The sequence below is a fragment of the Ursus americanus genome, chromosome 28, assembly GCF_024610735.1.
Source record: "Ursus americanus isolate L20-20 chromosome 28, mUrsAme1.1.p, whole genome shotgun sequence".
Classification (NCBI taxonomy): Eukaryota; Metazoa; Chordata; class Mammalia; order Carnivora; family Ursidae; genus Ursus; species Ursus americanus.
In genome coordinates, this window is record NC_142154.1 from 3,126,076 (window position 1) to 3,140,776 (window position 14,701).

At 37.6% G+C, this 14,701-nt stretch overlaps 1 protein-coding gene across 3 annotated transcripts in view; it reads right to left on the reverse strand.

The window, feature by feature from the left end:
• Window positions 1–14,701, reverse strand: part of ADAMTSL3 (ADAMTS like 3) — a 331,627-nt gene that overhangs the window by 154,118 nt on the left and 162,808 nt on the right. For all 3 annotated transcript variants that reach the window (XM_087856588.1, XM_045813117.2, XM_045813118.2), the window contains exon 8: window positions 6,153–6,227. In XM_087856588.1, the coding sequence (XP_087712714.1) occupies window positions 6,153–6,227 (75 nt within the window). The remainder of the gene's footprint in view (window positions 1–6,152; window positions 6,228–14,701) is intronic.

The window sequence follows — 14,701 nt, forward strand, 5'->3', positions numbered from 1 at the left end:
ATCCAGTTTTACCCAAAGGAATGGTTACATTTTACGTAACAAGAGTACAATATCAACGCCAGGAAATAACCACTGGTACAACGTGAGCACCTGTACCACGTTCAACGGCACCTCTCACACATCAGCGCGATCAAGATACAGAACTGTTACATCACCACAAAGACCTCTGTCCTGCACGTTACCGCTTTATTCACATTTGCTTTTATATGAACAGAAGGGCTTTTAGATCTCCTACGGAAAAATGTCCACAGTTTAACCCAGATAGCATTTCTACTTTATTTAAATGATTTTTCTTTCCTTCCTTTTTTTCCCCCTTTCATTTTGTAAATATCACCATCCTTACTGGACCTGATCTGAGGTTGAAAGAGGCAATTCTTGAAAAAAAAAAAAAAAAAGCAAAGCTAGGGGTTGGAGCACCTGCATTTCTGACCGCAGCTCTGTCTCTATGCCTTGGGTTTTCACTGCCTCATTTCTAAAACGTGGCATCAGAGCAGACAATCCCGCAGGTCCTCTTCTACTCTGAAACCTACGCTTGATTTACAGATAATTAGTGGCTGTTTGACCACCCTGAACAAAGGACACAACAGAACCCGAACCCCAGGAAAGCTGATAAAACATAACAAAACCGTCGGGCAAGGGGGGCTGCCATCTGCATGCCACTATGCTTGGCTGTTTCCCTTTGATTTCTCTCTGCCCTTGGAGCATCTGCAGGAATCCATGCATCCTGGACAGACTGCGTAACAGGCATTAGGAGACAACCCTGATTATGCCTGACAGGCAGGCTGGGAACTTTTCTGGGAAAATTCGAAGGCTGGACATGAGCTCCTTGATCTGCAGGAGTCATTAGCGGTCGAAGAATACTGCTGGCTACTCTTAGGCACACAAAACCCCAACCACGTTGGCCCTGATCTCCATGACCACAGATTTTTGGAAAGTGTGAGATTAAATTCATTTCCTAGTTCCAATGAAGATATAAAACTGAGTGTTATAAAGTGAGCTGTCAGTAAAAATGAGGTGGGGAGCTGGAGATGGTAAGAAGGCCCTCCCCTGGGTGGATTAGTCCTCTAAAGGAAAGGAGACGCAGTGAGCATTCCGACCATATCACGACACAGAGTGATGCTGGACAAAATCCACCCCCACAGAAGCCCGGCAAAACACTGAGCTTCTAGACTGAGGTTCAGCCTGAAATGAGCTAACTAAATTCAAATAGTGTTCTGTGCTCGGCATTAGCCTTCTGGACCACAGCATCCCGAGTGCCATCGGACTGCAGAACTACTGTGGGGTGTCAGCATCTGGGAGGAAGGGAAGACCAGCAGGACAGCCACCCTCTAAAATCAAAGGCCGGCATTTCTGTTAGTCTAGTCCTGGTGTTTTGTGTTTTGGTGTCGTCTAGTCCATTACTTTGGACAGCATCCAAGACCTTTAGTGGCAAAGACAAGAGAACTCAAGGAGCAAAACCAGTTTTCAAGTGCATGTGAATTATCCAAGTCCAATATCCAACCATCCACATGCTTGTGATAAAATGTCTTCAATGCAATGATTTCAAAGAGGCTTCCAGCTCTGTAGGTCACAAACACCAGTTGCATATATAGGAAATAGAAGGCGGGGGCTCTGACCTCTGTTGTGTAATGGGGTCAGAAGTGGGCGAATAAAGACAGGGGAAGTGATCTGATGAAGGTGGAGTTCATTGATACAAATGGTTCTGACAACTGGATTGACAAAGCCAATGTGATGAATCTCTGGGTGAGGCCGAGGCCAGCGGAGTTTTTCAAAAGTTGTCATTTTTTGCAGACGGTAAATTTGCCTCTCCTTAGTGCCTATGCCCCTTAAAATAAGTGACAGAATAAGGGTTGGTGAAAAGCAACAATTCAGATGATGCACTGACTTATAAATACAGGTTTGTTTTATTAATTTCTAGCATTCCACTGTATTCGACTGCAGCCCTATGGGGATAATGTATAATTCATGGCTCGTGAGACCAGCACACACGGTCCTTGAGCTCTCAGAGCCTTCCCAGACCCCTCTACGGTTTCTGCAGCAAGAGGGTTCATGCTGGGTGGAGACCCCAGGAAGCCCATAAGCACACCCACCACTGTGGACAGCCGAGGGTATGGACCTTCCTCCCTGCTGTCCACTGCTGACTTCTTCCTCCTCCTCAGGCCCTCTTGAATCCCCCAAATTTTCAGAACTTGAGTCTATGATGGTGCCTTTAAGTATTTGGATCCATCGCAGTTGTTAATAAAAGCAATGATGACTACGAAGATGAGGAAGGCATCCTGGAGCTTCCAGAGGAAGGGTGTGCAGGAGAAGTACCGTCCAGGCTTCCTTCAGAAGAGGCGGCCTCCTGCTAACCATCCCGAAAAGGCTCCTTGCAGGCTGAGGCCCAGAACTATCGTTAGGTAAACACATAACGAGCATTCGGCACAGCGAAGTCACTTATAAATACACCAAACCGAGGCTTGGAGTCGAGTGGTATTTTCCAGCACATGCCATCGTGATCCAGTGTCCACGTGCTTTGGGCAGTAGGCATCTGTGTTTGTATTTTTAGAGTTGACCCTTGAACAACATGGGTTTGAACTGTGCAGGTCTGCTGATAGAGGGATTTTTTTTTTCCTAAACACAGTCCAGTTTTGTAAATGTATTCTCTCTTCCTTATGACCTTCTTAATCCCATGTTCTTCTGTCTAGCTTACCTGCTTGTAAGAATACTGTGTATAATACAAATAACATACAACATACGTGTCAACTGACTGTTTATGCTGTCAGTAAGGCTTCTGCTCAACAGTAGGCTGTTAGCAGTTAAGCTTTTGGGGAGAGTCAGGGCACCTGGGTAGATTGGTCGGTTAAGTGTCTGCCTTCGGCTCAGGTCATCATCCTGGGGTTCTGGGGTCGAGCCCAATATCAGGCTCCCTGCTCAGCGAGCCTTCCCCTGTGCAGGCACATGTGCTCTCTCTCTCTCTCTCTTTCTCAAATAAATAAAATCTATTTAAAAAAAAAGGTTTTGGGGGAGTCAAAAGTTTTATACACATTCTCCACTGTGCAGAAGTTGGCACCCCCAAGCCCCACATTGTTCACAGGTCAACTGTATATGTCTGTATATGGTCATCAACAGGCCCTTAGAGGACAAGAAAAACCCCCAAACAGCAACAACAGAATGATTCTCCCTATCAACAAGGGAGGTTTTCAGTTTATGACATCTTGGCCTCTCAACTCTATTGCTAATCAAACACATTTAATGCTGAAGTTTTGCCACAATAAAATCTCTTTGGCAGGAATCCTCTTACGGCTTCTATTTTTGAAGTTTTAGGGAAATTTGGGACAATGCAGTTGGGACAGTGCTGGGGCCAGGTGTGGGACAGGACTGGAAGTTTAGGATCTTCACACCTCTAGAAAATAGGTTAAGAGAGACATTCCGTTCCATGGCAAAGAGAGTGACATTAACATTACTGGGTGTACTCAGTTCTTCATGATGGAGCCTTTTGGAGGGTTGTAGTTAATACAGATTTTAAAAGAATGATTTATTACAGCAAAGTAAGCTTTATTTCAGGAATATATCTTTGTTTCAAGTAAAAAATTAAGGAAACAGTAATATAAATCAAGAAAATAAAACTATGTCTATATTTAGATGTTCAGAAATGTTAACTAAACCCTTTGTAAACGAAGCCAGTTCTATTCATCATCAGAGAAGGATAACTTTCGGGAACCCTTCCAGAGCCAACTACAGGACGGTTCAGAGGAGAAGTATTCCAAGCAACGGTTCTGTCACCTTTGGAGCAATGGGAACATTTTTGAGCCCTGTTCTTGGAACAGTGCCAGTTTTGAGTATAAAGTCATATTTAATAAGCCAGAACATATTTGCATGTAAATGAATATTTTGCCTCCAAGTATTCATCTTTGTTTATTCTGTTTACTGTCTATGTATTCTGGTTTTGGAACTTACAAACCTAGTTTTGGAGCTGAATTTTGGGAATCGCCTTCGCATCATGAGGAAATTGGGCCCAGCCACTGAATATTTCTTTAAACATCTTTTTGATATGCCATAAAATCCACATGCCATTAAATTCGCCATTTATAACCCAGTTTAACGATTTCAGTATATTCACGGAGTTGTGAAAACATCACCATGATCTAAGTTTAGAACATTTTTGTCATCCCCAAAAGAAACGCTATACCCACGGGCAGTCATGCCCCCATCTCCCCACCAACCCGACTTCCCCCAGCCCCAGGCAACCACCAAGCTACCTTCTGTCTCCCTAGATTTGCTTTTTCTGGACATTTTATATAAATGGAATCATATGTGGCCTTTTGCAACTGGCTTCTTTCACTCAGCACCGACCATCCATGTGGTAGCCTGTGTCGTGCTCCGTTCTCTGTTACAGCTAAATGATACACCACATTGTCGTATTTTATTCATCCACCAACTGATGGACATTTGGGTTGTTTCCACTTTATGGTTATTACGAACAACACTACTAGTAAGATTCAGTACTTTGTATTTTTGAATCCCAAACTGTATGTTCCAATGTGATTCCCTCAAATGATTCACAAAATTTGGATCTGAATGTTTTTTACCTGTTTTCAAAAACCAAGTTCACGCTTGTAAGGATGAAGATTTACTCTCACCAAGAGCTATAGGCTTTAAGCCATTTTAAAAAGCTTAGAAAATGCTGGGCACCTGAGTGGCTCAGTTCCTTGAGCGAGGGCCTTTGGCTCAGGTCATGATCCTGGAGTCCGGGGATCGAGTCCTGCATCGGGCTCCCTGCTCAGCACAGAGTCTGCCTCTCCCTCTGACCCTCCCCCATCTCATGCTCTGTCTCTCTCATTCTCTCTCTCTCAAATAAATAAATAAAATCTTTAAAAAATAAATAAATAATAAAAAGCATAGAAAATGTTTTGATGTTTCCTTACATAGAAAGCCTTGAATGCAGTGACCATTATAGGATTGTAAACATTTTAGTATTTTAGTTAAAAAAAAAAAATTGGTCACACCCTTTTAGTCATAATTGATAAAATAAAGGGTAAAAAAAAAAAAAAGAGTTTCAAACAATGGTTCACGCTTACTGCTCCAAAGATGTTCTCTTGCTTCTCTGATCATGATGTACTACAGAATTTCCTGTTTTTTCAAGATTTTAATCTCCATTATTGGTGATCTTAGACATTTTTACTTAAACATTTTGACATAAACTTCCCTCAAAGAACATTACTGGCGGAATATTAGTACTGAATTCAAAATATGCAAATAGACACGCACACACACACACACACTTAAAAGCTACTAAAAACATGATGCTTGTGACCCAGAGAAAATTTTACAAGTCAAAAATCTAGAGTGGTGGCTCAGGAAAAAAAAGAGAAAAAAAGAAGAAAAGGCAATCTATGTAGCACTTTGATCCACTGGACCTTGATTTGTGTAGCTTTTAAAATAGCTGTAAGTATTGTTTTGTCCTTTTCGGGAAGAGATGGCTGAACTCAGCAAGCTTCTTCAAAGCCAGGGAGCCAGTCTTGGCAGAGACGAATTCTCCTATGAAAGAGACTAAGAAAGTCCTGCTTCTGGCCACAAGGAGACCTTGGGAAAGAAACAGACAAACTCCACTATTTCCTGTTCTGTTAGGTCCTAAGAGACCAAAAAACAAAGAGGAGATGCCATCTGATTTCGGCCAAAGAAACAATATAGTGGCAATCTTCTATCATTTCAAACTCCATATTCTGGAAAACCAGTGTTTATTTTCGCTGCCCCTGGACCTGAAGTTGCAATGTGTTGGCAACAAAGCTTATACTTTTCAGCTATAATCACTGATATGGTTCTGTGTTTTAAAAAAAAATTTATTTTTGCCCCAAACTTTTAAAATCTCTAGAAAACTCTTGAATACTATTCTACTCTCCCCATAAAAATAGTTTATTTCCCGTACAACTTGATTTCCTCTCCCACAAGGAGGTTAATTCCGAGCTGGTGTATTTCCAAGCACTGGGGCATGAGAACAGGAAAATCGGAGTATTGGTCATTCCCTACTGATATAAATGATTTTGGAGTGGCTGGCAAAATCCTTGAGGTATTTTCCTACCTACCCATCAACACAAAGAAAGATTTTTTTTTTTTTTTGGCTAAATAAACTATCAGAAAACAAAAACATGTTAGGATTAAATTGTACTTACAAAGATGTGCGGGTCCTTTCACTGTAATTCTTACACTTCGACTTCCCAGAGGAACAGCAATTATATTTTCTTCCCCTAGGAAAGAATGCAAGACAAATGTAGTCGAATGGTCAAAAGGCCTATCAAGATAAGCAAGTCAATCAAAAGAGGAGCACTTGCCAAGGGTTCTTGAACTCCACTTCCATCATACAGTCAAGAAATCTCTGGAAAGCACCTACTGTGTATAAGCCATAGTCATACTACTCATAATTTCATTAAACGCATCTTTAAAAAACATTAAAGAAAAGTTTAAAATGAATCCACTGGCCTACCACCTCAACTGCCTTCCTCCCCCAGGCCTCCTGATGTGCTTTGATGAGGGGCTGGGGGTGGGGGCCTCAAAGTAGGGCCCTTGGGCCAAATCTGGCCAGAGGCATTCACTTAAGGCTGCTTTACCCTACCCTGAAGGTAGAGTTGAGTAGTAGTAACCAAGACAACAAGGCTCACAAAGCCTAATCCATTTACTATCTAGTCCTACACAGCACAAAGTTTGACGTCCCTGGCCTAGATCATTACCTTGGGGCAATCCTAGTCTTCAGAGATGTTTTTTGCTTTCATGCTGTTACACATTCTGAAATTAACTTTCATGGCTTCATAATAACCTAGGCTCATATATAAAATTTTACCCCAGTAGTCCCCGATTTAAACATTAAGCCTGTTACTAAATGGAATTAGCATATTATCAATAATATGAATTACTTTCAAGCAGATGTTGTTTTTGTTTGTTTAACTTAGGGAGAACAAATTTCTTGGATAAATTCTGGGGCAAAATTGTTGGATCAAAGGATGTTACTACGCTTGCTGACTTGTTTATAAGTTTTTATTAGATAAAAATATCTGCTTATTATTGAAAATTTAAAAATGCAAATAAGCAAGAAGATAAAATAAAACTATTTCTAATCCTGCTGCCCAGAGATCACTTCTAAAACTCAGATAAATATTCTTTCCAAATTTTCTGTTTGTTTATTCCTAACATGCATACATGCAAAATACATGCATACATGCAAAATACACACATGCATGCATACACGCAAAAAACACAAAACAATGGACAGCATTTAAATGTCCACCATTATAGGAGAGATTAAACAAACAATGGTATTTCTGTACTAAGGAATACTCTACGCCTGATAAAAGTAATGATAAGAAGCTATAGGGCTTGATGTAGAAAGCAAGCCAACATACATACTGATGAATAAAAAAGAAAGTTAAAAAGCAATATATATGGGCAGTGATTTCTTGGATATGACACCAAAAAGCACAGGCAATACATGAAAAAATAAATAAACTAGACTACATCACAATTAAACTTTTGTGCATCATAAGATACTATCAATGGAGTAAAAAAGCAACCCATGGAACGGGAGAAAATGTTTACAAATCACATATCAGATAAAGGGTTAGTATCCAGAACATATAAAGAATCTGTACTCAACAACAACAACAAACAAACAACCCAAAGTAGAAATGAGCAAAGGACTTGAACAGACATTTCTCTCAACAGAATATACAAATGGTCAATACATCCATAAAAACATGCTCAACATCACTAGTCTCTAGGGAAATGCAAATCGAAACCATAATGAGATCTCACTTCACATCTATTAGGATGGCCAACATCAAAAAAAAAAAAAAAAAAAAACCCAGAAAATAATACTCAGGATGAGGAGAAATTGGAACTATAGTTCTATATTTTTTGTTTTGGATAGTGACAATGCACTGATGAGTTACTTTTCGAATACAATATTCAAAAGCTAAAAACATTTTTTATAAAAGAAGGTAGAAAATGAAAAAAAAAAAAAAAAAAAAGGACCAGGGCCCAAAAGTTTTACTGGGTGAGTTTTGCAAAATCTTAAGTAACAGGTAAGCACATGAAAAGACTGAAAGGTTCTCAGAAATGTACAACTAAAATAACTCAGATACCCAAACCAAACACAGAGAGCACAAAAATAAACAGATAAACCTCATATAATTATGACTATGAATATATAAAAATAATAAATAAAACAAAGCAAATTAATTCCAGAATTCTATCATAAGAATTATACATCATGAGTTAACAGAATATATTCTAAAAATGAATTACTGACAACATAAAACTTGTTAATGTAACTGGTTGTATTAACAGATCAAAGAAGGTAAACATTATCATCATTTAAATTAATATAAAAAGGTGTCTGATAATACAGTATACATTATAATAAGATTCCTATTAAAGCCAAGGATAGAAAGAAACAGCCTCAATTTGATAAAGAATCAGAAGCCATGAGCAGATTTCATGGTGAAACATTAGAATTACTTTCATCATAGTAACAAAGCAAGGATTATCATCACCATCTTTTCCATACTCTTCTGGAGATCCTTATCTTATTCAATGTAATTAGAAAATAAATAACTTATAGGAATATATGTTAGAAAAATTTTTAAATACCATTATTTGTAAATTGTCAAGTAAAACTTCAAGAAGAAAAAATCTATTACAGGCCAATATCCCTGATGAATATAGATGCAAAAATTCTCAATAAAATACTAGCAAACCAAATTCAATAGCACATTGAAATGATCATTCACCACAATCAAGTAGGATTTATTTCCTGGGACTCAAGAATGGTTCAACATATATATTTATATATGTGATACATTAATAGAATAAAAGAAAGAATCCTATGATTATCTCAATAAAAACAGAAAAAGCATTTGACAAACTTCAATATCCACTCATGATAAAAACTTTTAGCAAATTAGGCATAGAACAAACATATCTCAACATATTAAAGGCAATATATGACAGGCTCACAGCCGGCATCATACTCAATGGTGAAAGGTTGAAAGCTTTTCCTCTAAGATCAGGAACAAAAAAGACGCCCATTCTCACCACTCCTATGCAACACAGTCCTGGAAGTCCTATCTAGAGCAATAAGGCAAGAAAAAGAAATAAAAGGTATCAGAATTGGAAAAGAAGAAGTATAATTGTCTCTATTTGCAAATGACATGATTTTTTATAAAGTTGACCCTTGCACAATGCAGAGGTTAGTGGCAAAAACCACTCAAGCCATCAAAAATCTGCACATAACTTCCCTCAAAACTTAACTGCTAATAGCCTAATATTGACCAGAAGCCTTACCGATAACATACAGTTGATGAAGAGATATTTTGTATGTTATATGTATAATACACTGTATTCTTACAATAAAATAAGCTAAAGAAAAGAAAATGTTTTCAAGAAAGTCATAGGGAAGAGGAAATACATTTACAGTGCTGGACTGTATTTATCACAAATAAAAATCTACATATAAGTAGACCATGCAGTTCAAACCCATCGTTGTTCAAGGGTCAACTGTATAGAAAATCCTAAAGGCTTAACATAAAATTAACATACAAAAATCAGCAGCATTTCTATACACTAACAGTAAATCTTCTGGAAAAAAAGTAAAGAAATTGATCCCATTTACAAGAGCATCAAAAACAACATTTAGGGATAAATTTAACTAAGGTTTGAAGGATCTCTACTCTGAAAACTGCAAGACAGTGATGAAGGAAATTGAAGAAGTTACATATAAATATAAAGGTATCTTATGTTCATGGACTGGAAGAATTAATATTGTTAAAATGTCAGTACTACCAAAGGCCATCTATAGATTTGATGCAATCCCTATTCAGATTTTAATAGCATTTTTTACAGAAGTAGAAAAATACCCTTAAAATTTACATGGAATCACAAAAGACCCCAAATAGCCAAAGAAATCCTGAGAAGGAAGAACAAAGCAGGAGGCATCAAACTTCTTGTTTTGAAGCTATACTTAAAAAGCTACAGTTCCTAAAACAGTGTGGAATGTTGGGGCACATGGGTGGCACAGTGGGTTAAGTGTCAAACTAGTGGTTTCAACTCAGGTCGTGACCTCAGGGTCATGAGATCTAGCCCCCCCCTTCCCATTGGGCTCTGTGCTCAGTACTGAGTCTGCTTAAGACTCTGTTTCCTGGGGCACCTGGGTGGCTCAGTTGGTTAAGCGTCTACCTTCAGCTCAGGTCATGATCCCAGGGTCCTGGGATCAAGTCCCACATGGGGCTCCCTGCTCTGCAGGGAGCCTACTTCTCCCTCCCTCTCTGCCTGTCACTCTGCCTACTTGTGCTCTCTCTGTGTCAAATAAATAAATAAAAGACTCTTTCCCTCTGCCCCTCCCCTCCATGCGCTCTTGTTCTTGCTCTCAAATAAATAAATAAATATTATTTTAAAAAGTGTGGTGGTAGGTCATAACAACAACAAAATAGGCCAATGGAAAAGTATCAAGAGCCCAGAAATAAACCCAAGCACATACAGTCAACTAACGTTTGACAAGGGAGGCAAGAATACTCAACAGAGAAAAGACAGTCTTTTCAATAAATATGCTGGAATAATAGTTTTTTTCAAATGTAAAAGAATGAAATTGGACCCATATCTTACACCACTCACAAAAATTAACTTGAAATAGATTAAAGACTTGAATGTAAGATATGAAACCATGTAACTCCTAGAAGAAAACAGGAATACATGCTCCTTGACATGGGTCTCGGTAATGATTTTTTTGATGTAACACCTAAAGCACAAGCAACAAAATAAAATATCAACAAATAGGACTACATCAAACTAAAAAGCTTTTGCACAGCAAAAGAAACCATCAACAAAGTGAAAAGACAACCTATGGAATGGAAAAAAGTATATGCAAACCATATATCTGATAAGGGGTTAATATCCAAAATTTATAACAAACTCATACTACTCAATAGCAAAACAAACAAAGGAAAACCCCAATTTATTTTATTATTATTATTTTTAAAGATTTTATTTATTTGACAGAGATAGAAACAGCCAGTGAGAGAGGGAACACAAGCAGGGGGAGTGGGAGAGGAAGAAGTAGGCTCATAGCGGAAGAGCCTGATGTGGGGCTCGATCCCATAACGCCGGGATCACGCCCTGAGCCGAAGGCAGACGCTTAACCGCTGTGCCACCCAGGTGCCCCTATTTTATTATTTTTTAATGCTTTTTTATTATATTATGTTATTCACCATACAGTACATCCCTGGTTTTTGATGTAAAGTTCGATGATTCATTAGTTGCGTATAACACCCAGTGCACCATGCAATATGTGTCCTCCTTACTACCCATTACCAGTCTATCACATTTCCCCACCCCCCTCCCCTCTGAAGCCCTCAGTTTGTTTCTCATAGTCCATAGAAAACCCCAATTTAAAATGGGCAAAGAAGAACCTGAGCAGTCATATCTCCAAAGAAGATATACCAAAGGCCAATAGTATGTGAAAAGATTCACAACATTACTAGCCATTAGGGAAATGCAAATTAAAACTACAATGAGATATCACCTCATGCATGTTAGAATGGCCATAATCAAAAAGACAAAAGATAACAAATGCTGGGATGGATTACGATAAAAGGAAACTTTTATGCACTGTTGGTGGGATTATAAATTGGAACACCCACTGTGGGAAACAGTATGGAGTATCCTCAAAAAACTAGAGCAGTTATATGATCTAGCAATTCCACTTCAGGGAATATATCCAAAGGAAATGAAAACACTAACTCAAAAAGATATCTGAACCTGCATGTTCTCTGGCATATTTACAATAGCCAAGACATTGAAACAACCTAAGAGTCCATCAATGGATGAAAAGATATAAGTTGTGGTATATATGTATACAATGGAATATTACTCAGCCATTAAAAAATGAGGAAATCTTATCATTTGCAAAAACATACATGGACCTCAAAGGCATTACGCTAAGTAAAATAAGTCAGATGGAGAAAAACAAATACTGTATGATTTCACTTATATGTGGAATATAAAAACCAAACAAAACAAGAACAAACTCATAGAAAAACAAATCAGACTGGTGGTTACCAGAGGCAGAGGGTGGGGGGAGGAGGAATTGGAAGAAAGTGATCAAAAGGTACAAACTTCCAGTTATAAGATAAAAAAGACTAAGGATATAATGTACAACAGGATGACTATAGCTAACAGTGATGTATAATATATAGGAGAAATTTTCTCATCACAAGGAGGACTTTTTTTCCTTACTCCTTTTCTTCTTTCTTTTTATTGTATCTATATGAGAAGATGGATGTTAGCTGAACATACTATGGTGCTCATTTCACAATATATTAAGTCAAACCATCATGCTGTATTCCTTAAACCTATACAGTGATGTTTGACACTTATTTTTCAATAAAACAGGGGGAAAAAACCTATAACCTCCAAAAAAGTTCAGAAAGTATCCTGATATTTAAAAAACTGCTTTCCTGTATTTTAATTAATAATTAATTGTATATTTGTATAATATTTAATTGTATATTTTAACTATCTTTTATAGCTATATATTATACTTATATAAATGTTAATATATTAATATACAATATTTTACATATATATATATATTCCAATATTTATTCTTAGTGTGTCTCCTGAAAAGCCAATAAATATTAACCAACTCAATAACAACGAACATCCTTGTATTCATGTGGTGTCTCCAAATACCATTTCTCACTAAAAAGAACCAGGGCTTCTTTAAAAGTGGTTCAATCCAGGTCTGGGTCAGAAAATGAACTAGATAATCCTAGATTTTTGTTATGGAATAATAGAAGTAAGGGAGCTCCCAAAGACATGAGTCATGTGAACTGAACTAAAGTTATGTGAAAGGACTTCAGAGTCAACATAAAAGGTATCCAACTGGGCAAAAATATGACAATTTGAACATTAATAAGAATAATAACTGCAATGAAGTGAATCACATGAAATGTGTTTAAATCCTCAAGTCCTTAATCACACTAGAAAAAAATCATTGGTCACATTCTGAGGATGCTAAAAATCAGCTCATTGTTTTGAAAATTGATTAATAAAGACAAAAAAATAATGCATTTACCATGCCTTTCTACACAAATTATACTTCAGGGAAACCAAATAGTTGATGAGGTGAAGTTTTTCTTTATAGAAGTATCCAAGCTGACAAATGAAGGACTGATATATTGTCATCATTTAAACATTCATTATCCATAGCTATAGCATCACAGTAAGACAGAAAACCATACATTATGTGCCTCTTAATATGATGCAATAGGGGAAGTATATAACACCAACTTTAAAGTATTCTTATCAAAACAGACAAACACATCTGAATATGATCAAGCCTTTATATCTAACAACCTACTCACAGGAAATGTAGGGTACAAAGGCACATACTAAACCACATCATGGAGAAAAATATAGATTATGGGAAAATCTGTAAAACAAATGAGCAGTTTCCTTAAAAAATAAATATCAAGGGGAAAAAAGACATACTTATAATTAAAAACAAATTAACAAATATAATTAAGGATAAAAAGAGAGGAGGACGTACTTATAATTTAAAAAAAAAGAATTAAGAGCCATAACATACAAATGCAACGTACATATCTTATTTAGAGACTAATTTGAATAAGCAAGCAAAAATGATGGAGTAAGGAACTCTGGAAACCACTCCTTCATGAAAACAACTAGAAAAAATGGTCAGAATCAACATTTTCAAAATTCTGGAAATTAACTAAGGCTTGCAGGATTCTGGGCAGAATTTATTCAAGAAAAACACTCCGTAAGAACAACAAATTTTATGGCATTTTAAATTGCCTAGTCCCATAATCCCCCATTCTCAGCCTCCACTGTAACCTTGAAAACCAACATCCCATAGTCATTGTGCAAATCAGCAGCCTGGAAGATGCTGCAGGAACAGATTATGGTTGGAGCTCCTTCAAAGCTCCAAGTCTCGACTGTCATTATTTGACCTGAACGATGGTTCCTTGGAAGACCTCACTCACAAAGCTGTCTTTATTTTACCTACCTAGGAGCTTGCCCAGTACAAACAAGCTTTTCCCGAGGGGCATTCATCCAAAATAATCAGAGGCAATTGTTTAACATTGAGGCTGCCCAAGGTGGTAGATAACAGTTGAAAAAAACAACAAGCTATCCAAAAAGCTTAAAAGGAAAAGCTGGGGAATAGAGACGTCCACAGGGGGCTTTGAAAAGCTCCAACATACTCCTGGGAATCTAGAAGGCCACACATATGTGGAAGACTGTGCATGCTCAGGGCTGTGTGAATACTCAGAAAAGACCTGAGAAAGAACTAAATTGTCACCTCTGGCTGACCTTGAGACTCTGCAACAAGCAGGAAGTGAAGGCTATATTAGAGTTGTCAACTTCTTGGTTGAGTGTTGAACTGTGCCTTAACATACACACAGAGCCTCTTAGCAAAGACTTGTTTTTAGACTTTTAAGTCTCTATCCAATCATTAGCTGACCACTAAAACAACTGAGCAGAGACTTCACTAGCTACATGTGACAAAGAATACAGACTTTACAAAATGTGGTTTAGAAAATTACTTAACACACAGGAGCAACAAACAATAACAAACTCTGGTGGGGGGTGGAGAATTTGATTTCCAGATATGCAACATTATATTTACAATGTCCAATTTTCAACAAACAGTTAC